Source organism: Geotrypetes seraphini, chromosome 2 (assembly GCF_902459505.1).
Source record: "Geotrypetes seraphini chromosome 2, aGeoSer1.1, whole genome shotgun sequence".
Taxonomy (NCBI): domain Eukaryota; kingdom Metazoa; phylum Chordata; class Amphibia; order Gymnophiona; family Dermophiidae; genus Geotrypetes; species Geotrypetes seraphini.
Window position 1 is genome coordinate 158,206,566 of NC_047085.1, and position 24,609 is coordinate 158,231,174.

Genomic DNA, 24,609 nt, shown 5'->3' on the forward strand with positions numbered 1-24,609 from the left:
GGGTGTCCATGTCCCTCTAGCTCATCTGTTGAGGTAAGGGGGAGGGAGCGGTGGAGACGGGGTTAGTACTAAGTGGGGGAGCAGTCGTGTCGTGGTGGGGAGTTTAGTTAGTGCAGCAGGAAAAAGTGGCATCTCTCCTGCTGTGTTGTGGCAGTCGGGTCACGGCGGGGAGTTTAGTTAGTGCAGCAGGAGAGAGTGGGTAACTCTCCTGCTACAGTGGGGGGTCACAGCTGGGATTTTAGGGCAGCGGGAGAGTGTGGGAATCTCTCCTGCTGTTGTGTTTTTTGGGTTTTTTTTAAATTTACAGTGTTGACAGCGTTTTTTCTGCACATGTGCCGATTGCTATCACCAGCGATGGGCACATCCAAATTTAGCAAATCTTCACTGCTGTCTGCCGACCTCATTTGCATGAGTGATTTTTTAAAGAATGTCACAGGTTTTTAGATTCGGTATTAAAATGGCTGCGTTAGCAGACTGTCGCTTTTAAACATGGGCTTTTGAGAATCCTGGCCCTAGTGTTTGTCACCAGGTTGCCGGAGCTCTGTGCATCTAGCCCCTAGTGATTTCCAATTATCTAAAAGTTCAAGTGGCAGTCAAAGGAAGGCAAAAATCAAAACCACTTTGCATCTACAGCTATATTTGAAGCACACAGTGCAAAAAATAATTCCTAGCCAACTTCAGAGTTATCAGTTTGCCCCCCAAAAAATGTGTTCAATTTGAACCAAAAAAGTATATACTGTATCTAGTTCCTAGTTGAAAACGAACATCTAAACCAGAACTGGATTTTTTTAACCTTAAATACTTGTAAAATTTCTGGAAACTAGTATAGTGCATTCTAAATTATAAAGCTTAACAAAAGTCTGCTACATTACCGCAGACAAGTAACAAATGCTCTTCTTGCATTTCTATGTAGAAAATGGATAGGGAACCCTTTAAAGGTATGCTTATCAGGTACTGCTCTCCTGATAGCATCTTGAAACTCTTCATTCCCTGCAGAGATGCCAGTAGTACGTTCAGTCTCATATGCTGCCAAAGCTGGTGACAAGAGATAGGAAAGCTGGTCATCCCAGATGGTTGTGAGGCCCAAATCCTTCAATACAAAGCAGAGAGAGAGAGAACTTCATTAACAAGTTGCTTACTTTTGACAGGTGTTCTCTGAAGAAAACCAACCACTCACTATCACATACACAGTTGATCACTGTCACTTGGAACTAATAGATACTTCTGGAACTCGCCTATAATTATTAAAACTTTCCTTCACATCTGCAGTAATTCCAATATTCTCATGATCACACAGTGTGCTTCAGTTCTCTAATTAAGCAAATAAGCTCAAATATTTAAGAGGAAGAAGTAGGCCTGGTGAACTGTTGTTGTCAAACACTTATTATAGGTAAAGAACACAAGAGTTACCATCAAACCCAAGAAGGTCCATCAAGTCCAGTATCCTGTTTCCAACAGTGGCCAACCCAGTTCACAACTACTTGGTAAAATCTCAAAAGAGTAGGACCGTGCATTGATAAAAATATTTAATCACACAATTGATTGTATAAAGTGCTCCCACCCCTCCCGTATAGATAGCAGATGTAAATTCTCAAAATTGACATACAGTGGTGCCTCACACAACGAACTTAATCCGTTCCAGGAGCAAGTTTGTTATGTGAAACGTTCGTTGTGTGAAACGCGTTTTCCCATAGGAATACATGTTAAAAAAAATAATTCGTTCTGTAGCATAAAATATGCTAAGATGACATAAAAAAAGATAAATTTTTGGTTATTATTTTTATTTAGATACATCTAAAAACATAATTGTTTTTTAAAACAACACACATTTTTTAAATTTAAAGACAGACTAAGTAGAGTCTAATTTTACAGTGAGAGGGCAGAGTCTCAGCGGCAAAAACTGGGACTTAACTGTTCATTTTTTTTTTTTTCTACCGTGTTTCCCCGATGATAAGGCAGGGCCATCAAATAAGACAGCCCCCCCTTTTTAGAAAAAAATGTAAAATAAGGCACCCCCCCGCAAATAAGCCACCCACCGATACCTGCGCTTACCCGAATCGGGTGGTACGGTGGGTGACTCCGTGTGGTCCCTGGCACCCCCGACACGATCGGGGCAAGAGGGAGCTCAAGCCCTCTTGCCCCCCCGACTCCCCGACACGATCGGGGCAAGAGGGAGCTCAAGCCCTCTTGCCCCCCCCCGACTCCCCGACACGATCGGGGCAAGAGGGAGCTCAAGCCCTCTTGCCCCCCCGACTCCCCGACACGATCGGGGCAAGAGGGAGCTCAAGCCCTCTTGCCCCCCCGACTCCCCGACACGATCGGGGCAAGAGGGAGCTCAAGCCCTCTTGCCCCCCCGACTCCCCGACACGATCGGGGCAAAAGGGAGCCCAAGCCCTCTTGCCCCGCCGATTCCCCAACTCCCCGACAATATCGGGCCAGGAGGGAGCCCAAGTCCTCCTGGCCACGGCGACCCCCTAACCCCACCCTGCACTACATTACCGACCATGTGCCTCAGGCCCTGCCCCCAGGAGGGACCTAAGGCTCCCGGGCCTATTCTGATTGGCCCAGGCGCCTTAGGCCCCACCAGTAGGCGGAGCTTTGGGACGGATGGGCCAATCCGGCCTCATTCCGTCGATGGCTGCCTGCCGGACAGGCGGGTTTGGCTCCCGTCTGTCCGGCCAACTACAGAAAGGTACGGGGAAGGGGGTTGGGGGTGTCGTGGGGGTCGGCCAGGGGGGTCGCGGGTCGGCTGGGGGGGCGGTCGGAGGTTCTTGTGGGGGGGGCGGTCGTTGGGGGGAGGGGGAGTTTATGTCGAGGGCAGGAGGGCCTGGGATCCCTCCTGCCCGTAATGTAGTGCAGGGTGGGGTTAGGGGGTCGCCGTGGCCAGGAGGACTTGGGCTCCCTCCTGGCCCGATATTGTCGGGGAGTTGGGGAATCGGCGGGGCAAGAGGGCTTGGGCTCCCTTTTGCCCCGATCGTGTCGGGGGGTCGGGGGGGCAAGAGGGCTTGAGCTCCCTCTTGCCCCGATCGTGTCGGGGAGTCGGGGGGGCAAGAGGGCTTGAGCTCCCTCTTGCCCCGATCGTGTCGGGGAGTCGGGGGGGGCAAGAGGGCTTGAGCTCCCTCTTGCCCCGATCGTGTCGGGGAGTCGGGGGGGGCAAGAGGGCTTGAGCTCCCTCTTGCCCCGATCGTGTCGGGGAGTCGGGGGGGGCAAGAGGGAACCAGGCGGAGAGAGGGCAGTTAAGCGCAGTGCCTGCGCGGAAGGATGCAGCTCGGGCGACTTCGTTGTGTGAAACGAAGTTCGTTGTACGGATCAAGACATAAAGTTCGTTGTGCGCAGCGTTCGCTGTGCGAGGCGTCCGTTATGCGAGGCACCACTGTAGTTCAATTATTAAACTAAATATAAAATCATTTCTCTTACCTTTGTTATAAGGTGATTTTATCTTTCTAATTTTCTCATTCCCTAAATCTCTCGTTCCCTGTACACACAGCACAGTTCTGTGTTTTCAAATCTGTTTCCAGGGCCACCTGTCTATTCACCATTTATTTTTTCTCCTTTTTCACGTCCTGCATTCAAATTTTCTTCTATTTTATTCCTCCATCTCAAATCTATCTAGTTTTCATCTCTTCCCTTCCCTGGGCACCATCTCCTCCCTTCTCTCTTCCCTCCCTCTCCCTTCCATGGGTACCGTCTCCTCCCTTTTCTTTTCTCATGCACCATCTTCTTCCATTGCCCTTCTCCTCCATAGGAACCATCTCTTCCCTCCATCCTATGACTAAGCAGTGGATTTCCCCCAGTTCATCTCAATAATGGCTTATAGACTTTTAAGAAGTTATCCAAATCTTTTTTTAAACCCTGCTAAGCTAACTGCTTATACCATATTTTCTAGCAACTAATTCCAGAGTTTAATTACACATTGAATGAAGAAATATTTTCTTCGGTTTGTTTTAAATCTACTGCTTTGTAGTTTTATTGCATGCCTCTTATCTTAGTATTTTTGGAAAGAGTAAACAAGTGATTCACATCTACCCATTCCATTCCATTCCACTCAGTATCTTACAGATCTCTATCATATCTCCTCTGAGCCATCTCTTCTCCAGGCTGAAGAGAGCCTAGCCGCTTTAGCCTTTCCTCATAGGGAAGTTGTCCCATCCTTTTTATAATTTTTGTAGACCTTCTCTCTACTTTTACTAATTCCACTATCTTTTTTAAGATGTGATGACCAAAATTGCACACAGTATTCAAGGTATGGCTGCACCATTCTTAATAAATCCTAACATTCTGTTTGCTTTCTTAGCAGCCACAGTTTACCACAGTCACACACATTCGACTCCCTAGCTAAGGGCTGTCTAACAAAAAAAGGGAGAAACAACAAAAGTCCTTGCTAATAAGACAGTAAAACTCCTTTTGATGGGTTAGAATTCTGTTTGATTTTTTTTTTATTTTTATTTAAAACAGAGACAACCTTAAATCAAATTTCTTTCTTTCCTTCCCCAGGTCTCTTCCTTCCTCCCAGCAAGACCCACCATTCTCTCTGTCCCTAAACTCACTCTTTTTCTTCTCTTCCATATCTCCCCCAAGATCTCTCCATTTTCTTTTTCTACAAAAGCTTTTTTTTTCCCATTTCTTACTTTGTACATTGACTTTGCTAATTGCCAGTATTGTAATAAATAAGTCTATTCTTCTACACTGCTGGTACACATTGTTAATGCGACTCATGCTTTATGATTCTAGTCTTGACTTAAAGGTACTTTTAATGAACAGTTTTCAATGAACCAGGATATATTCTTACCTTCCTATGCTCCGACACCAGTACCCTCAGTTGTAGCTCTATCTCATTGCTCACAGCAGCTGCATCAATCATAGAAGCACAGAGAGAAGGACAAGGTGGCAAGGAAGTGGTAGATCCTGGGCTACATACAGATTTAATTGCCTCTTCGCTCATGGGCTTCCACTTAGATTCATCATACAAGTCAAACATGCAGAGCTCTACTGCATCCGAAGGCTGGCAATTACCCAAAAACCTCTGATGGCTGAAGACGCAGCCAATTGTGCGATAGGGATACAGTGGCTTAGGCTGTTCAACTAGTGGGGGATCATCAGGATTAATGGGCTTGTGGATGTACCTGAAAAGTATAGGATTTAAACATGAGAATGCATAACATCTTAGTGTAACACAGAACAGTAATTTTATTGTTTTAATATGTAGTTATCAATATGATGCAGTTATCTTTATGTAATTTCTGGTCATTGTTGTACAGTGTATAATTGGAAATCAGAAAGGGATGGCTATACTAGGAGAATGAATACAGATACAAACATCAAATATGACTTCACCTTGTCATAAAAACAAGTGTTTAGCTAAGAACCCCTTAATGCACAAAATCACTGTTTCAAACAATCAAATATTACAAAAATACATCAAATATTATTAAAGTAGGGACTAATTTTTAGCAACAAATTGCTGGCACTTTGTGTGAATTACTGTATACCTTTTAAGTAGCACTGCTGAATTTGTCAGAGTTGGGTCTGTTTTGCTGGCTTAACTTAAAACAAATAACTTATTCATTTAGCAGGTAACCTTGGCTTTTAAACAGAAGTGCTGGTACCTCCCAAGGATCACGCCTGACCCTTACAGCTCTTAAACACAACTATCTACGGTATGTGAATAAAATACATTGGTGCATTCTGTGCATAAAGTTATTTTAAAAAACTGCCTGAAATTAAAAAGTGTTTTTGAATACTGGCTCCACAAAATACATCATCAACCTTTCATCTCTTGAAGATGGTTACAAATGAGATAAAATGCTGATAATACATTTGGTAGACGACTTAACTCACAATTTTGTTGGGATTATTTTTGCTACAATACCATTAAACATTTGTGTGTGTTGGATCCTCAATAAGTAAAGACTGCTTGCCTCATCCCTTTAGAGCCAACATGAATTTAGTCAACCATAATGGCTGCCATTTGGTTTTCCTTCTTTAATATATGGAATATAATCTTGTCTGGGCTTTCAGGATGATATTTTTGAATAACATCCCCGCCTGATCTAAATTTTTGACCTTTGCAGCTGCTCCTCTAAGTATATTTTTTACCATTCTAGTCTCCTCCTTTTTTTTTTTAAAGGTAAATGTTATTCTATTGGATTTCCCTTGTGAACTTACTCCAGGGATTATATCAAATCTGATCATGTTATGATCACTGTTATCAAGTTGGCCCTAGCACCATTACCTTCTACACCAATTCATGCACTCCACTAGGTCTGAAATTATTTCACCTCTTGTCGGTTCCTGAACCAGCTGCTCTATAAAGCATGTTACATTTACCCAGTTGAAATCACCCATTATTAGTTACCCATTTTGTAGCTCCCTAATTTCTGATAACATTTCAGCATTTGTCTGTTCATCCTGGTCAGGTGGAGTTTATCCTGGTCAGGTGGATGGTGGTAAACTCCTATCACTATCTTTTTCTCCTTTAGACAAGGAATTTTTACCCATGGGGATTCCAAGATGTGTTTTGGTACCTGTAGAATTTTTAGTCCATTCAAGGCCCTCCTTAACACCAATTCGATCCACCCTATCATGGCAATATAATTTGTACCCTGGTATGACAGTGTCCCATTGGTTATCTTCCTTCCACCACGACTCAGAGATTCCTATTATGTGTAGCCTAGTGGTTAGAGCTGCTGCATCAGCATCCTGAGGTTGTGAGTTCAATCCCAGCATGTGACTCCAGGCAAGTTACTTCACTTGCCATTGCCCCAGCTATAGTTTACCTGGACAGATAGGGAAAGCTTGCCTGGACAGATAGGGAAAAATACCCGATTACTATTCTTTAATCTGCCTAGAAACTAACTGATAGTGCAGAATATAAAATCTTATAAATAGGCCGCCAGTGCTGTGAAGCACTTCTCAACATCAGGGCAGGCAGTCCCACAGCCTACTGCTCCAGCCAGCTAAGAGGGTCCTTCTGGGATCTTTAAATCGACACCCAGCCGCGGAGAGAATCTGCCACCAGTGCTGTGAAGCACTTCTCAACATCGGGGCAGTCAGTCCCGCAGCTTACTGCTCCAGCCAGCTGAGAGGATCCTTATGGGATCTTTAAAATCGACACCCAGCCGCAGAGAGAATCTGCCACCAGTGCTGTGAAGCACTTCTCAACATCGGGGCAGGCAGTCCTGCAGCTTACAGCTCCAGCCAGCTGAGAGGGTCCTTCTGGGATCTTTAAATCGACACCCAGTTGCGGAACGCGGCCCGCGGTTGCGAGCCTCGTGTCATGAGCCAAAGGGGTGAGGCCAAAGGGGCTTGCCCCTTCGGAGCACAAGAGGAGCAGGGAGCAGGAGTATCGAAATTTACCAATATGGGCAAGAGGAAGGCCAAAGTAATACCACCAACTCTGATGACTGGTCCGATGGATCGCCACCTTATGGCTTCTGTGTTGTCGCAAGTGAAAGAGCAGGTAAACTTGGATACTCTTAATGCTTCTTTGTCCTCTGGGGAACGTACACCACCTCCTCAACCACCATATTCTCCAGGGTTAGAAGAGTCCCACCCAGCGTTGGAGGGAACATCTTCTTCCCCACAAACATATTTACCTCCTGGACTAAGAACTCAGTACAATCTTTGGAGGGACCTAAAGAGCTGACCCCAGTGCAGATGGTCATAGGGCAAGGCTCTGAAGTTCTCCCTAAAGATAAAGAAATCACTCTAAATGATGTATGGCTACGTATTAACAGAATAGAGTCATCATTACAAAAAACTGTTTTGAAATTATGTCAGTTTTCCTTAGATGTAACAGTGAAAATTAATGAACATGATGTTAAACAGGGTGAAACAGCAAAAAAGTTAGAAAAAATAGATCAAGTTGTTAATACTTTACAAGCTACTGCTGTTTCCAATATTAAAGATGGTATGTTGACTCATGCTAAGTTAGAAAAACTAGAAAATTCTGTAAGGGCTAAAAACCTCCATTTATTAAATTTTCCTGTAACACAACTGCGGTATATAAACTGTTATTATTATTATTATTATTATTTGTCTTCCTTAGAACTCTTGAAAATGTACTTGAGGGATATATTACAATATACTAAAGTGGATACTCTTGAATTAGATAACCTCTATTACATTCCAAGAGTGTCTAAAGAATTACTTGAAGAGGGTGAAATGGATAAACTTGTTTCGCCTGACAGTTTGAATGTATCACAGTTCCTTGAATCCTCTAAGGACATAATTGATAAACAAGCAACTTTAATAGTAGTCTTCAAAACAGAGTTGGAAAAACAGGCTATTCTGAAATTATATTTTTTGAAAAAACAAGACCCATTTTGTGGCCAACGTGTGACAATATTTCCAGATGTCTCTAGGCATACACAGTTTAAAAGGAAGCAATTCTTCCAACTAAAACCTAAGGTGGTGGCAATTGGAGCTACCTTCTTTTTGAAGTTCCCATGCAAGTGCTTAGTCTCCTATGGAAGTGATAAGTACATTTTTTTTTAACCAGTCCAGTTAGAAGACTTTATTAAAGGAAACTTTTTGTTGAAAGCTTAATTTCTATTTTTAATAACTTTATATATATTGGAGGAGGGTGTATGACTTATATAGATTGGCCAATTACTGCCTGTGATGTTAAATTTTGATGGATTTAAGTTTCTAATTGATACTGGTGACTATTATAATGTGGACTATATCATTGTTGATTAATTTCCTTTATATGTTAAGTTGTATTTTATATACAGAATTTAGTGGATATTTGTGAATATTTGTTATTGTAATGAATAATCAAATAAAGAATTAAAGAAAAAAAAATCTTATAAATAAATTTTTTTCACTTAGTGTAATATATTCTCTCCCATCTTGTTTCTTAGCTTCTGGTATTTGCACACACTCATTTCAAATAAAGTTTATAATTCCTATTTACAATTTACTCAGCAGGTGACATAGATAATTTGCAATCTTTAAAATCAGTCTGCTCTGTATTTAAGGAAACTAGGTCTAATGTGGCCTCTATTGCAACCTCGCTTTTAAGGATGCCCCGTCTTCCCTATTATGGTGATATCTTTTAAAGATACTTTGTTCCAAACCATGCACTTTTGAGTGAGTCGGCCTTCCTCCAGTTTCTAGTTTAAAAGCTACGCTATCTTGTTTTTAAATGTTGATGCCAGCAAACTACTGAACTTTTCAACATGGTAAGAATGTTGGTAGACTCTCAAGGATGCTAAGAAATTCTTAAAAGTCTGGACCCCCTTATCTAAATACTCTTGCTGTATGAGTGCGATCACCAAACTTAGATATCTGAATATCTATATCAGTTTACTAGTACTGGCAACACCAATTTGGTTCTGTGGGACTGTTGCTCTGAGGAACAAGAGGGAGGAGTTGGGATGAATGAGGATTGGGAATTATTTGGGGAATGGGGGTAGGGGGGTCTGAATAGATGATTGTCTTATTTGTGTTGCAACCATAATGGTTAACTATTTAAGTCTGTACACAAACAGCCACTAATAAAAAAAAATATTCAACTTAAAATTCAATTTCCCAACCTAACCAAAAAAAAAATAAAACTCGTAAAAAAAATAAAAAAAAAACAACACATTGTGCTGCTCTACCAACATTAATGTTCAGCTCTGGGATTTCTCCCTCCATTATCTCTAGACACTTCCACATATGAGTGACAAAAAAAACTGCAGTCCACATATGAGTGACAAAAAGTACCAGTCAAATATTTTACTGCTGAACTAGTAACAAGTGTACATTATACGAAATAGCAGAGCCACTTCGACAAATATGCAACCTATCCTTAAAAACTGGAGAGATCCCAGAGGACTGGAAAATAGCAAATGTCACGCCAATCTTCAAGAAGGGTTCGAGGGGCGACCCGGGAAACTACAGGCCGGTGAGCTTGACCTCGGTCCCGGGAAAGATGATGGAAGCGCTGATCAAGGGCAGCATCTGTGAACACATCGAAGCCAATGGACAGCTTAAATCAAGTCAGCATGGCTTCTGCAAGGGTAGGTCATGCCTCACTAACTTATTACACTTCTTTGAAGGGGTGAACAGACAGGTGGATAAAGGGGAATCCATAGATATCATTTACCTTGACTTCCAAAAGGCCTTCGACAAGGTACCACACGAAAGACTGCTTAAGAAACTATGGAACCACGGGGTACAAGGGGAGGTCCACCGATGGATCAAAAACTGGCTGGCAGGCAGAAAACAGAGGGTTGGAGTGAAGGGTCACTATTCAGATTGGAAATGGGTCACGAGCGGGGTGCCGCAGGGGTCGGTGTTGGGACCGCTCCTTTTCAATATATTTATAAATGACCTGGAGGCGGGAACAAAATGCTAGGTCATTAAATTTGCAGATGACACCAAACTATACAGCAGGGTTGAAACAACGGAAGACTGCGAAAATCTCCAAAAGGATCTGACGACACTGGAAGAGTGGGCCAATAAGTGGCAAATGAGTTTTAACATAGGGAAGTGTAAGGTCATGCATGTAGGAAAAAAGAACCCGATGTTCAGCTACAAAATGGGGGGAATCACTGCTGGGGGTAAGTAACCTTGAAAGAGACCTGGGAGTAATGGTTGATACAACACTGAAGGCATCGGCACAATGCGCCACAGCCTCAAGGAAAGCAAACAAAATGCTTGGAATCATTAAGAAGGGCATCACGGCCAGGACAAAGGAAGTCATCCTGCCACTTTATCGCGCAATGGTGCGCCCACATCTGGAGTACTGTGTCCAGTATTGGTCACCGCACCTCAAGAAAGACATGGCAGTACTCGAGGGAGTCCAGAGAAGAGCAACTAAACTGATAAAGGGTATGGAAAACCTCTCATATACTGACAGGCTAAAAAAGCTGGGGCTATTCTCCCTTGAGAAGCGGAGACTTAGAGGAGACATGATAGAAACCTTCAAGATCCTGAAAGGCATAGAAAAAGTGGACAGGGACAGATTTTTCAGATTATGGGGAAGCACAAGTACAAGGGGGCACTCAGAGAAATTGAAAGGAGACAGGTTTAGAACAAACGCTAGGAAGTACTTTTTCACCCAAAGGGTGGTGGATATGTGGAACGCACTTCCAGAAGCTGTGATAGGCCAGAACAAGTTACATGGCTTCAAAGAAGGTTTGGATAGGTTCCTAGAGAACAAGGGAATTGAGGGGTACAGATAAGAATTAAGGATAGGGATAGGAGTAGAGATAGATTATAAAAATAGTCAAGGACCACTGCTCAGGCAATGGGCCTGATGGGCCGCCGCGGGAGCGGACCGCTGGGCGAGATGGATCTCTGGTCTGACTCAGCGGAGGCAACTTCTTATGTTCTTATGTTCTTATACAGGCAGGATATATTTTTAATACACTGTACATGGTTAAACCCTTAAAACCCAAACAGTGCTACTCTATATACCTATTAAAAGAATGTTATGAGAGGTCAAAAGCAGACCCAGCTCAAGTAATAGGGTGCCAATGTAATATAAACATTTTTCATTTCATAATTATGCAAAGGTTAACTTTTTGGCATCACATTAAAGGTTTTGGTCCAAATAATAAATTCAGTCCAAGTGGACAATGATTATCCACCTTTTTGCAGAAAGTGAAAATATTCAAATGGTTCTAACTTTTGAGTTGGTGATCAAAAGTTAGAGCCATTTGTATGCTTCTTGTAGTGCTGTACTTTTTTCTTAACTGATGTCAGCTTTCATAAGTGTATCTATTCTTGCACTGCAAAAATTTTGCATCCTGCAGCAATTTCTTCTTTGAGAATTGCAGCAGGCCATCTTCTACTATCACTTCAACATTTTTATTTGTTGTGTTTTGTTCCCTGCTTCATATCAATTCATGGTGTTGGCAATTGAATCCAAGTTTAGCAATTTCAATGGTACTTGGCTTCAATAGCAATTAGATCTCCTTCAGTAAGGTGTGCCAAAATAATCTCCTCCTCCTGTTACTGCTTTGTCATGAATATTGTTAGTGGGGCTAAACGTTTGGAAAGAATAATCTGTTCCACTTATTTCTGCACCACAAAAAGGTACAAATCTGGATTATGATTTGCACTGGGCCAATTAGATTTTATCCTTGGAAGGATAACCTTTCTGAATAGTGTGTGAGTTGGGAGGGTTCCAATCATTGAAGTGCCAATCCCTTGTAAAGCTGATGACATATTTAGTGCCATGATGCACGATTTGTCCGCATATACTCTTGGAAGTTCTAAGTTAGGATGGGGTGCAGCATCTAATTCTTTGAACTGATTAAAGAATCCTATGATGTCTCTGTATGCTTCTTCTCTATGCACAGCAACTGGATTGTCAAGTGAACAGACAAGTTCTTCATTGGTTTCTTTTTAGCATAACTTAAGAAATACAGCACTACATGAAACATACAGACTTGTAAGGGCAGGCATTTGTTGCACTAGATAACCATGGTGAAAATCAGAGAAAGTTTTCCATCATTAATTTTCATCATGCCCACCAGCGCTCTCTTCTGAAGGGGCTCTCAACTCCTGCATCAGGTCAGATATCTTGGCATGCATTATGAAAACCAGTCCAATCAATGACCTTACTAGAGATGAGGACTTAATGGCCCCCAGAACTTATAAGTTCATTGTTATTGATGGAGGAGAACTGATTCACACTCTGCCTGGAACAGCTGTCCAAGGAAAGTCATTTGATAAATATTTCATTAGTTTTCTACCCAAGGATTTAGCATGATTCAAAAAGAGCAGCAAGAGCACCCCGAGAATGCATTTAACTCATAACCCCCTCACCCTACGCACCCTGAGAAACACCCTAAGCCCCTACTTGTCCTGTTGTCTGTTAATTTAGATTGTAAGCTCTACTGAGAAGGGAAGACCAAAACTCTGTGGAGTGACGATGTTCCAAAATGGACTTTATTTGAAAGTGTCAAAGTTCCAAAGGTACACTGAAATCATCCATATAAAATAAATTCATCCACATAAAAGCCTTAAAGGACCTAGTCTGCTAGGGATACAGGACCCAACACGGTCCGCGTTTCGACAAAAAGTCTTCTTCAGGGTCCCTGGGGGTCCTATAAAGGTGAATACGTGGGAAACAATTGTGTGGTGAACAGTGCTCTGTATTAGAGGTCTGCACGGGAACGGGGATCGCGGGGATCCCGCGGGTCCCGCGGGGATCCCGCGGGTTCCCCCCCTGGCCCACGGGACTCCCACGGGGACGCCCCCTGGCCCACGGGACTCCCACGGGGATGCCCCCCTGACCCACGGGACTCCCACGGGGACGCCCCCTTGCCCACGGGACTCCCACGGGGATGAAAACAACCTACCTAAATTCTGGCGATGCAGCTTACAATTCTGGCGTCGCGTCGGGAAATAGCCATGTTGAGCAGTGAGCTCAGCACGTACACAGATGAAAGCCTTGCTTGCTGATTGGTCCGGCGGCCCCGCCCCACCGTGCCGCCGGACCAATCAGCAAGCAAGGCTTTCATCTGTGTACGTGCTGAGCTCACTGCTCAGCATGGCTATTTCCCGACGCGGGCATTAGGCTGTTTTTTGTCATTTCGGGTCGGGGATGGCAGCGGCAGCAGCAGCCTGAAAAAGAAATCATCCTGGCCGGGTTCGGTGTCATGCTCCGGAGCTTCTACAGCCTTCCTATCTCCCTCTCCCTTCTACCTGCGGCTCTCTTCGGCAACTCAGCAGCAGCTTCTGACGTCGGGGCCTACCCTCTGCGAGTCCCGCTTGTTTCAACTTCCTTTTTCCACAAAGGTGGGACTCGTAGAGGGAAGGCCTCGATGTCGGCAGCTTGTCTTGATCACCGCTGCTGACGAGTTGCTTAAGAGAGCCGCGGAGCAGGGGGGTGTTGCCAGGTGCAGGTAGAAGGGAGAGGGCCAGATGCAGGACTCGTGGGTGAGGGAGGAGAAGAGAGAGGGGAGAGAAACAAAAGGAAATATTTCATACTGGGCTGGGCCGGAGTGGAGAGAGGGTGGAAAGATTCTGGCTACAGGGTGCAGTAACAAAGGAAAAGGGGGGAAAGCTGAAAATGGAGATTGTGACACAAAGAAGAGAAAGGGTAAGCAGGACCTTCTGAATAAGGATAGAGATACAGAGGGGACATGAAGAGGAGGTGAAATAGAGACATAGAAGTAATGCTGAAAAAGTGTGTGTGTGTGGGGGGGGAGATAAAGACATTGAAAGGGCAAATGGTGAATATGGGGTAAAGACAAGGACAGAGACAAATGAAGATTCTGAAAAAGTGGTGAGATAGGGATATAGGTGAGATGGACACAAAGAAGGGTGATGCTGGAAAATAGGTGGAATGGTAATTCTGACAGACACAGAAGGGAAATGCTGGATCAAGGAGAGATGGGGCTCAGGCTGGATGGAATGAGGAGAAATGCCTTGTTGGCCCGGAACTTCCTCTCCTACGTCAGAATTGACGTCAGGGAGCGGAATGCTGGTCAGCGCGACACTTCTGCAGGGAAAGCTTGGGACAGCGGTGGCTTGGGGACTATTCCCCGATGGTGGTGGCAGCAAACCGAGTGGCTTGGGGGAGGGCACGGAGAAAGAAAGAAAGGGGGCAGACAGAGAGACAGAAAGAAGGGGGAACAGGGAGACAGAAAGAAAAAGTTGGGGGAGAGAATGAGGTCTGGAGGAGAGGAAACATACAGGAGGCTGAAAGAAAGGAAGAAAGATTGGATGCACAGTCAGAAGAAGAAAGTGCAACCAGAGACTCATGAAATCACCAAACAGCAAAGATAGGAAAAATGATTTTATTTTCAATTTAGTGATCAAAATGTGTCTGTTTTGAGAATTTATATCTGCTGTCTATATTTTGCACTATGGCTCCCTTTTACTAAACCGCAATATTGTTTTTTAGCGCAGGGAGCCTATGAGCATTGAGAGCAGCGCGAGGCATTCAGCATAACTCCCTGTGCTAAAACCTACTATTGTGGTTTAGTAAAAAGGGAGGGGGTGTATTTGTCTATTTTTGTATTTTGTTACCGAGGTGACATTGCATAGAGTCATCTGCCTTGGGAAATGTATATGGCAGATATCTTTGTTTTGTGTTCAAAAGAAAAGGAAATGCATTTCTGGTTTTATTTCTACAGTGTTGAAGTACTTGTTGGCCCTTGCTGTGACTGGTGGGGATCCCCAAGCACCGCCAGCAGAGGACCTCCTCTAGAGATGGTCAGAACTCCCCTCCACCAAGCGCAGCAGTCGCTGGCAGCATCCATGAGCCACTGAGGTGCCAGCATCTGTGACTCAGGGACGCTACTGCTGCCTGCCAAGCTTGGCAAAAGGGACCCCAGGCCAACTGCAAAGGAAGTCCTCAGCTGACAGTTTGTGGGTTCTCATCAGCTGAGTATTTATATTTTATATTTACATTAGAGGTTCTGGTAGAAACCCATTTACAAAGTATGTATTCTTCCCAATTAATATTTCCAAATTAATAGTCTCTTTGCTTATTTGTAAATGGGTCTCTACCAGAGCCTTTAATTCAGTAGCATAATTAAATAAAATAACTATTTCTGAAGTTTATAGGGAAGGATGGTGACGGAGGGGATTCCTCGCGGGGACGGGTGGGGACGGAGGGGATTCCTCGCGGGGACGGGTGGGGACGGAGGGGATTCCTCGCGGGGACGGGTGGGGACGGAGGGATTCCTCACGGGGACGGGTGGGGACGGAGGGATTCCTCACGGGGACGGGTGGGGATGGGTGGGATTTTGGCGGGGACGGGTGGGGACGGGTGGGATTTCTGTCCCCGCGCAACTCTCTACTCTGTATGCCTATCAGCATGATAAAAATGCTAAATAGTAGTAGTTGTATATTGTCTAGTATCAGTATCTCTCACATTGGGGCTCATTTTCAAAGCACTTAGACACACAAAATACCATAGGTTACAATGGTGCTTTGTGTGTTTAAGTGCTTTGAAAATGAGTCCCATTGTCAATCAAAGGTGGCATAAGGGCAAAATGAGGAACTGGTAATGCCAAGGTCTCAGGAAACTGGCATAACCTTTTGGCAAACACAGATAACAAAGAGGGTTATTTTTATATCTTTCCACAATACTTATAGAAGTATAGTATCAAGATAAATCTGTCTATATGATATAACTTTGGGTGACCAAGTACTCAGTGAAAGAAATGGCACTCCAATGGGACAATGCAATCATGAGGAGGCAGATACCTGAGTTTCTGTACACTTTCTTCATGCCCTCCAATATTCATCACTGGGGATGGTTCATACTGGAGACAGAGATGTGGTGAAAATGACTTAGAAGTATAACTACAACATCACTGCCAACCTTGAAGCAGACATCCAGATTTCATTCAAGATCAGGACAAAGCAACCAAAATGATTTCCCTCAACTGCATTGCCTCAAACTTAGGAGAGACAACATGCCAAGTGATGACTCTCTTTCATGCTTTCTCTGGATCAAACAGCACATCAGCTTTCAAGTTCAAGGAAAAGTGATACTGTTTCAAGGCAAAAAGGACAAAATTTCCACCCCTCATGAAAGAAATTTGCAACTGCTGATAGCACTCTGTTTCATATATCACCACAGCTGAAAGAGACCATGATGCAATTTGTATAGACTGTACTCCAATGAAACTTGCACGGACACGGACAGAATATATCTCCTCAAACGAGCATCTTTCAAGCGAGCATTTAGATTATAGCTAATGAGCCAATGATGCCTGTTCAGAACCCCTTCAATCATGGATAGTTTGAGAGAGACAAACTGATTCCAGTTCAGAATACACTACCCTTTGCAAAAGATATCTTCGATCTTGATGTAAAATGTAAATGCACAAAAACATGTTCATTGTGAAAGTGTAGAAAAGCAGAACTATGATCATACATTTGTGCAGGCGTAAATGTTCTGAATAAATGGCTTATAAATGTTTCAAAGTCAACAGACACTGATTAATATGTATATGTTCATGACACATTTTTAAACACTTTTCACTCATAAAGCTGTTTAATGCACAGTGTCTTCTTTAAATTTTGGTTGTTTGGAATATTGTATAAACTTTACCTGACATTATATTTAATAATTTTTTGAAAGATCTTTTTGAATTATCTTCAACATAACCCAATGTTAAGGGATTTATACCAATATCATAAACACAACACTTTACAGATAAAATACTTCTAAATAACTTGCAGCTTTTATTTGACAGATAATGACACTAAATATGTTCAAACTAGACCACCAACTCAAAAGATAGAGCTTTTTGAATATTTTTACTTTCCGTGAAAAGGTAGACTCAGACCCCCTAGGACCAAAGTGACCCGTAGCGGGCTGATCATTGTCCACTCAGACAGAAGTTGTCACTTAGACCAAAACATTTAATGTGATACCACAAAGTAAACTTTAGCATCAATTTGAAATGACCGATTGCCGGGTTACCCCACTAAAGCTATCCCTTCTGCACACAAGCTGGAGAAGATGCAGTCAGCAGAGTAAATCCAACTCCTTTCTATTCTCCATATTACTTAATTACACCTAATATATTGTGTTTTATAGTATCTATAAACCCATCTGTCATTTCCTGTACAGAGTATGGAGGCAAGAGGAAGAGTTATTTTCAAGGGATAACAGCACCAGTCTCTCCCTGAGTGCCACTGCTCTAGGGAATCCACTAATCCTGATTGATTGTCTCCTGTTACATTACATACCTGAGTCCTATAATTTAACACTACAGGAAGTTACACAGACAAATATGTGAAAGTTGTCACATTATTCTGTTTCATAAAAGTATCTCACACCATTCCATAAGGGAGGCAGCCTTTAACTGTCCTCTCTTTGCAGTTTTAAGGAAGGAGAAAGGGGGTGGGGAGGTTTATAGTGTCAGTAACCTGAACCATTTGCCATATATTACATTCAGCATAGTATTTATGCTTGTTGGAATTTTTAGTGCATTTGACTTATTTCACTGTGAATACATTGGAGGGAGGGTTTCAGGGAAATATTCTAAATGTTTTACATAGTAACATACATAGTAGATGACAGCAGATAAAGACCCGAATGGTCCATCCAGTCTGCCCAACCTGATTCAATTTAAATTTTCTTAGCTATTTCTGGGCAAGAATCCAAAGCTCTACCTGGTACTGTGCTTGGGTTCCAACTGCTGAAATCTCCATTAAAACTTACTCCAGCCCATCTACACCCTTCCAGCCACTGAAGCTCTCCCCAGCCCACCCTCCACCAAACGGCCATACACAGACACAGACCGTGCAAGTCTGCCCAGTACTGGCCTTAGTTCAATATTTAATATTATTTTCTGATTCTAGATCCTCTGTGTTCATCCCATGCTTCTTTGAACTCAGTCACAGTTTTACTCTCCACCACCTCTCTTGGGAGCGCATTCCAGGCATCTACCACCCTCTCCATAAAGTAGAATTTCCTAACATTGCCTTTGAATCTACCACCCCTCAACCTCAAATTATGTCCTCTGTTTTTACCATTTTCCTTTCTCTGGAAAAGATTTTGTTCTACGTTAATACCATTCAAGTATTTGAACGTCTGAATCGTATCTCCCCTGTCCCTCCTTTCCTCTAGGGTATACATATTCAAGGCTTCCAGTCTCTCCTCATACGTCTTCTGGCGCAAGCCTTCTATAATTTTCATCACCCTCCTCTGGACCGCTTCAAGTCTTCTTATGTCCTTCGCCAGATACAGTCTCCAAAACTGAACACAATACTCCAAGTGGGGCCTTACCAATGACCTGTACAGGGGCATCAACACCTTCTTCCTTCTACTAGCTACGCCTCTCTTTATACAGCCCAGCATCCTACTGGCAGCAGCCACTGCCTTGTCACACTGCCTTTTCGCCTTTAGATCTTCGGACACTATCACCCCAAGGTCCCTCTCCCTGTCCGTGCATATCTGCTTCTCACCTCCCAGCATATACGGTTCCTTCTGATTATTAATCCCCAAATGCATTACTCTGCATTTCTTTGCATTGAATTTTAGTTGCCAGGCATTAGACCATTCCTCTAACTTTTGTAGATCCTTTTTCCATATTTTCCACTTCCTCTTCAGTGACTATTCTGTTACAAATCTTAGTATCATCTGCAAAAAGGCACACTTTTCCTTCTAACCCTTCAGCAATGTCACTCACAAACATATTGAACAGGATTGGCCCCAGCACCGAACCCTGAGGGACTCCACTACTCACCTTTCCTTCCTCCGAGCGACTTCCATTAACCACCACCCTCTGGCGTCTGTCCGACAGCCAGTTTCTAACCCAGTTCACCACTTTGGATCCTAACTTCAGCCCTTCAAGTTTGTTCAACAGTCTCCTATGAGGAACTGTATCAAAGGCTTTGCTGAAATCTAAGTAAATTACATCTAGCATATGTCCTCGATCCAGCTCTCTGGTCACCCAATCAAAAAATTCAATCAGGCTCGTTTGGCATGATTTACCTTTTGTAAAGCCATGTTGCCTCGGATCCTGTAACCCATTAGATTCAAGGAAGTACACTATCCTTTCTTTCAGCAACACTTCCATTATTTTTCCAACAACTGAAGTGAGGCTCACCAGCCTGTAGTTTCCTGCTTCATCCCTGTGACCACTTTTGTGAATAGGGACCACATCTGCTCTCCTCCAATCCCCAGGAACCACTCGCGTCTCCAGAGATTTGTTGAACAAGTCTTTAATAGGACTCGCCAGAACCTCTCTGAGCTCCCATAGTATCCTGGGATGGATCCCGTCTGGTCCCATTGCTTTGTCCACCTTTAGTTTTTCAAGTTACTCATAAACGCTCTCCTCTGAACGGCGCAGAATCCACTCCATTTTCTCATGTAACTTTGCCAGACAATCTCAGTCCTTCTCCAGGATTTTCTTCTGTGAACACAGAACAGAAGTATTTGTTTAGCACATTTGCTTTTTCCTCTTCACTCTCCATATATCGGTTCCCAGCATCTTTTAGTTTAGCAATTCCATTTTTCATCTTCCTCCTTTCACTAATATATCTGAAAAAATTTTTGTCTCCCTTTTTTACATTTTTAGCCATTTGTTCTTCCTTCTGTGCTTTCGCCAGACGTATCTCTCTCTTGGCTTCTTTCAGTTTCACCCTGTAGTCCTTTCTGCTCTCCTCTTCTTGGGTTTTTTAATATTTCACGAACGCCAACTCTTTCGCCTTTATTTTCTCCGCCACTAGTTTGAAGAACCATATTGGCTTCCTTTTTCTCTTGTTTTTATTGATTTTCTTCACATAAAGGTCCGTAGCCATTTTTATCGCTCCTTTCAGCTTAGACCACTGTCTTTCCACTTCTCTTATGTCCTCCCATCCTAAGTATATTTGATGTTTCAGAGCATTGTATTGGTTAATCTTTTGAAGTAAGGCTACATTAATAGAAAGATTATGCTTGGGGGTAGGGTAAGAGAAATGGGGCTTCATGGGATGTTAACATAAAATTGGTTTGGAAAACATTGTTATCAATGTGTCAACATCTTGTACTGTTTGCTCTTATGAGTATTGCTATTGGACATGTTCTGACCTATCTGTTTTCACCATAAAAGAAATTTCAAGTAAAAGTATCTCCAAACACCAAGCACATGCTTCTCATATACTGTACCTCAGAGCTCACATTTACCTGTGGCCTGTTAAACTTTCCCAAAATATAATTGTTCCATCCGTGCTACAAGTCATCACCCATGCATGAGGAATGTCTTTGGCCTTTGTCCCTATACACACATATGCGTCTAGCCCATATCCTAGGAGAAGGCTGCACAAAAGGTTAGCATGATCTTCACAGTCCCCCTGGAAAGAAACACACAGCAACAGAGTCCAGTCAGTAAACACTTAACACATCACAACGTTATTCTATTTGCTGTGACACCTTCTAGGACACCTAAAACACAATTTAACCTAGAGAGTTGCGCAGGGACAGAAATCAAACCCTACCCCGCTGGAATCGAATCCATCTCTGCCTGCCCCCGCTACAACTGAACCCATACCCATCCATTTCTATAAACTTATAAACTTTAGAAGTAGTTATTTCATTTAATTATGCTACTGAATTAAAGGCTCTGGTAGAGACCCATTTACAAATAAGCAAAGACTTTAACTTGGAAATATTAATTGGAAAGAATGCATACTCTACCAGAGCCTCTAATGTAAATATAAAATATAAATACTACAGCTGATGAGGCCCCTCAAGATATATCAGCTGAAAACTTCCTCTGAAGGTGGCCAAAAATCCCTTTTACCAAGCTTGGCAGGCAGCAGCAGTGTCCCTAAGTACTAGATGCTGGCACCTCAGTGGCTCAAGGATGCTGACAGTAATTGCTATGATTGGTAGAAAGGAGTTCTGGCCACCTCTGGAAGAGGTCCTTAACTGGCAGTGCTTGGGGACTCCACCAGCTACAGCAAGGGTCAGCAAGTACTTCAACACAGGAGAAATAAAACTAGAAATGCATTTCCTTAGACATCTGCTATATACATTTCCCAAAGCTAATGTATTTCACTCAATAAATTCCTTTTTTTTCCTTTGATGTCTGGAGATTTTTCCATCATGTTGGTTCCAGTTTCTCTTTTTTTCTGCTTTCCTGTCTTCTGCATTTCTTCCTCTCTCTCTCCTCCACCCCATGTGAAACATGTCTCCCTCTCTCTCTCACTGTTCATCATCTTTCTCATTCCCTCCCTTACTGCAAAGGGTATGGGAGAGAGAGCGAAAAGGGGAGGGGATCCAGGGCACATTTCTCCCAACCCCTTTACTGCCAAGTGCAACATTTCTCCCTCTCTCATCCCCTAGCTCCTCTACAGCATCTTTTGTCCCTCCCCACCAGCCCCATGCCCAACATTTCTCCTTCAACATTTCTTCTTCAACACCATAATGCATCTCTTCCTCCCTTCCCTCCACCATATTCAACATACCTCCCTTTTGCATCCCTTTCCATCTATCCCCTTTCCTCTCCACCACATCCAATATTTCTCCCTCCTCTCCACCACCATCATGTCCAACAATTCTCCTCATTTCCTTTCTTCATGTGCACCAACTCTTTCCCTCCCACTCTACGCACCTATGTCCAACAATTCCCTTTTTCTTCCTTCCCTCACCAGTATCTCTTTCCGTCCCTTCCCACCACCTCACCTGTGTAGCATCTCTTTGCTTTCCTTTTTAACCCCCCAGCCCATGCAGCATCTGTCCATCCCTGCCTTCCCAACCCCTCCCCCAGCCTCTGCAGCATATGTTCTTTTCCCCAGTGGGATCCTGTAGTATGACTTCTCTCCCCAGTTCCCAGCTCCCCCACCTACCTCCAGCCAGGCTGCTGTAATTTTAAATCTCTGGGCAGCCAGCAGCAGCAATGAGGTGAGCCTGCTGCTGTTAGTCTTCCCCAGATTTTATTCTGCAGCGACTTCCTGTTCCCATGTAGGTGGGACGTTGCAGAATGAAGGGTTCTGGGGCATGTCAACGGCAGCAGGTTCATCTCGTTGCCACTGCCCGAAGATTTAAAATTACAGCAGCCAGGGAGAAAGTAGGTGGAGGAGTTGGGAGAGCTATAACTGACTCTTCTGACCTCTAACCGCCAATTTTTGGAGAGGTCATGGCCCCCGTCTCATTCTGATGCTTGTACTTCAAACCTCCCCCCCCCCCCAAAGTTCATGCAGCAACTTGTGAGCCCACTGGGACAGACAGAGAAAAATGGTTGAGTACCTGAACAAATGAATGCAAACCCCTAGGAGAATGGTGTAGAAATTTAATAAATTAATATTAAATTGCTGATTAACTACATCTTTGAGAGAGAAATTTACATTTTCATCAGCTTTTTAAGAACTTATTGATATTGCTCCTGTTTATTATTAGAAAATTTTTTTATTCACTTATATAAAAAAGTAGGTATCAAAATTAGACAAAACTGAAAGGTAGCAAACAAAGCCTTCACCTCTCCTCAAACAGTGCCTGACTCTTATGACCCCAAACCATCACAAACTAATATCATAATCCCTTCCCACTAGAGAGCTCAAGAAGTACCAACTGAGACGTTAGTCACTTCCTATAACTGATTCAATGCTAGGCTGCAAGCTTTGAGGAATATCAGTCATAAATATGAATCCCAAATAGAAAAAAAAATCTTTTTTTGTCTTTTTGGAGAAGAGCTGGCTCCATAAGATTCCAACAGCATTAAAATGTGAAGTTTATTCCTCTAGAACCAAAAGGATAGAGGAAAAGGTTGCAACCATTGGTTAAGTATGCATTTTTCCTCATTATATCCAGAAATAGCTTTTTACTTGGACCTGGGGTCCCCTCAAAGGAAAATGTGATCAAATATCTTTCATACCTTACTCCATAGTAATCCTACAATCATTTTGTTAAGAAATGATGCCAAATCAGTTTCTATAGTTCCCAGTTTTGAAAGAGAAAAAACCCGCAGATATAGAATTCCTTTCAAGTCTGTTGTAATACAAGTAAGATCAAATATCTTTCATACCTTATTTCTACACAAAAAGGCCAGAAGAGTGCACCACTGTTCTTGTTTCCCGCCTCCGCCAACCACAGGAGCTCTTTCATAGCCCAAGACATTGACAAAGCGTGCAGCTTGCCGCGGAGTGTCAAGAAGCCGGCCTGCCCGAAGAGGTCTGACATAGGAACACACGGGTCGGTTGATCCAGTTCTCATCCTGAAAATAGAGAATATAGGATTATAGCTATCATGGCATGCAAGCAAATAAGATACTTGTGTGCCAATGGTTGATCCAGTTCTCATTCTGAAAATAGAGTAACTATTGGCACTTAATTATCTTATTTGCTTGTATGCCATGATAGCTATAATCCTAATTTCTACTCTGAATTGGCATGCATAGTAAAAGCCACATAAGCAAAAAGTTTTACAGCTGTAAACTGCACAAGAGTTGAAGAACAGGAGATCCAGGCACCATTCACAGTACAGCTAACAGCAGCCAGCTCATGGGAATGTGCACCACAAAACACCTGTGTGTCAGATAGATCCTGTTCTTTAAGTCACAAGGTATTACAAAAGGGATAACACAGAAGCTTGTACTTGATGATGTCCTGAAAAGAGTTGTTATTCTTATCTAACTACCTTCCACCTTGCTGTGAAACATAGAAAGCTCCCCAGATATTGCAAGGCAGGACTACAGCAAATTACAATGCTCCTTTGCAGAACAAATGCCTTCATATTCTCATTCTAAAGTCCCAGTTTCCATCTTGTGTATTTCTTTGGCACTGAATTTCTATCAAAGTGACATAGAAATAAAACAAGCAAAAAAGGAAATAAGAACATAAGAATTGTCGCTGCTAGGTCAGACCAGTGGTCCATCGTGCCCAGCAGTCCGCTCACACAGCGGCCCTTAGGTCAAAGACCAGTGCCCTGAGACTAGCCTTACCTGCGTATGTTCTGGTTCAGCAGGAACTTGTCTAATTTTGTCTTGTTTTCCCCAATAACAGCCTCTGGAAGAGCGTTCCAGTTTTCTACCACTCTCTGAGTGAAGAAGAACTTCCTTACATTTGTACGGAATCTATCCCCTTTTAACTTTAGAGGGTGCCCTCTCGTTCTCCCTACCTTGGAGAGGGTGAACAACCTGTCCTTATCTACTAAGTCTATTCCCTTCATTATCTTGAATGTTTCAATCTTGTCTTCTCTCAGTCTCCTCTTTTCAA

General features: G+C 43.1%; 1 protein-coding gene across 5 annotated transcripts in view; it reads right to left on the bottom strand.

Moving 5' to 3' along the window:
* CEP76 (centrosomal protein 76) overlaps positions 1-24,609 on the bottom strand; it is a 105,259-nt gene that overhangs the window by 26,655 nt on the left and 53,995 nt on the right. For 4 of the 5 annotated variants that reach the window (XM_033934120.1, XM_033934121.1, XM_033934122.1 and 1 more), the window contains 4 exons: positions 23,421-23,609; positions 20,582-20,748; positions 4,790-5,123; positions 873-1,090 (listed from right to left, as the gene is read on the bottom strand). In XM_033934120.1, coding sequence (XP_033790011.1) covers positions 873-1,090; positions 4,790-5,123; positions 20,582-20,748; positions 23,421-23,609 — 908 coding nt within the window. The remainder of the gene's footprint in view (positions 1-872; positions 1,091-4,789; positions 5,124-20,581; positions 20,749-23,420; positions 23,610-24,609) is intronic. The other variant, XM_033934124.1, reaches the window with a different exon arrangement.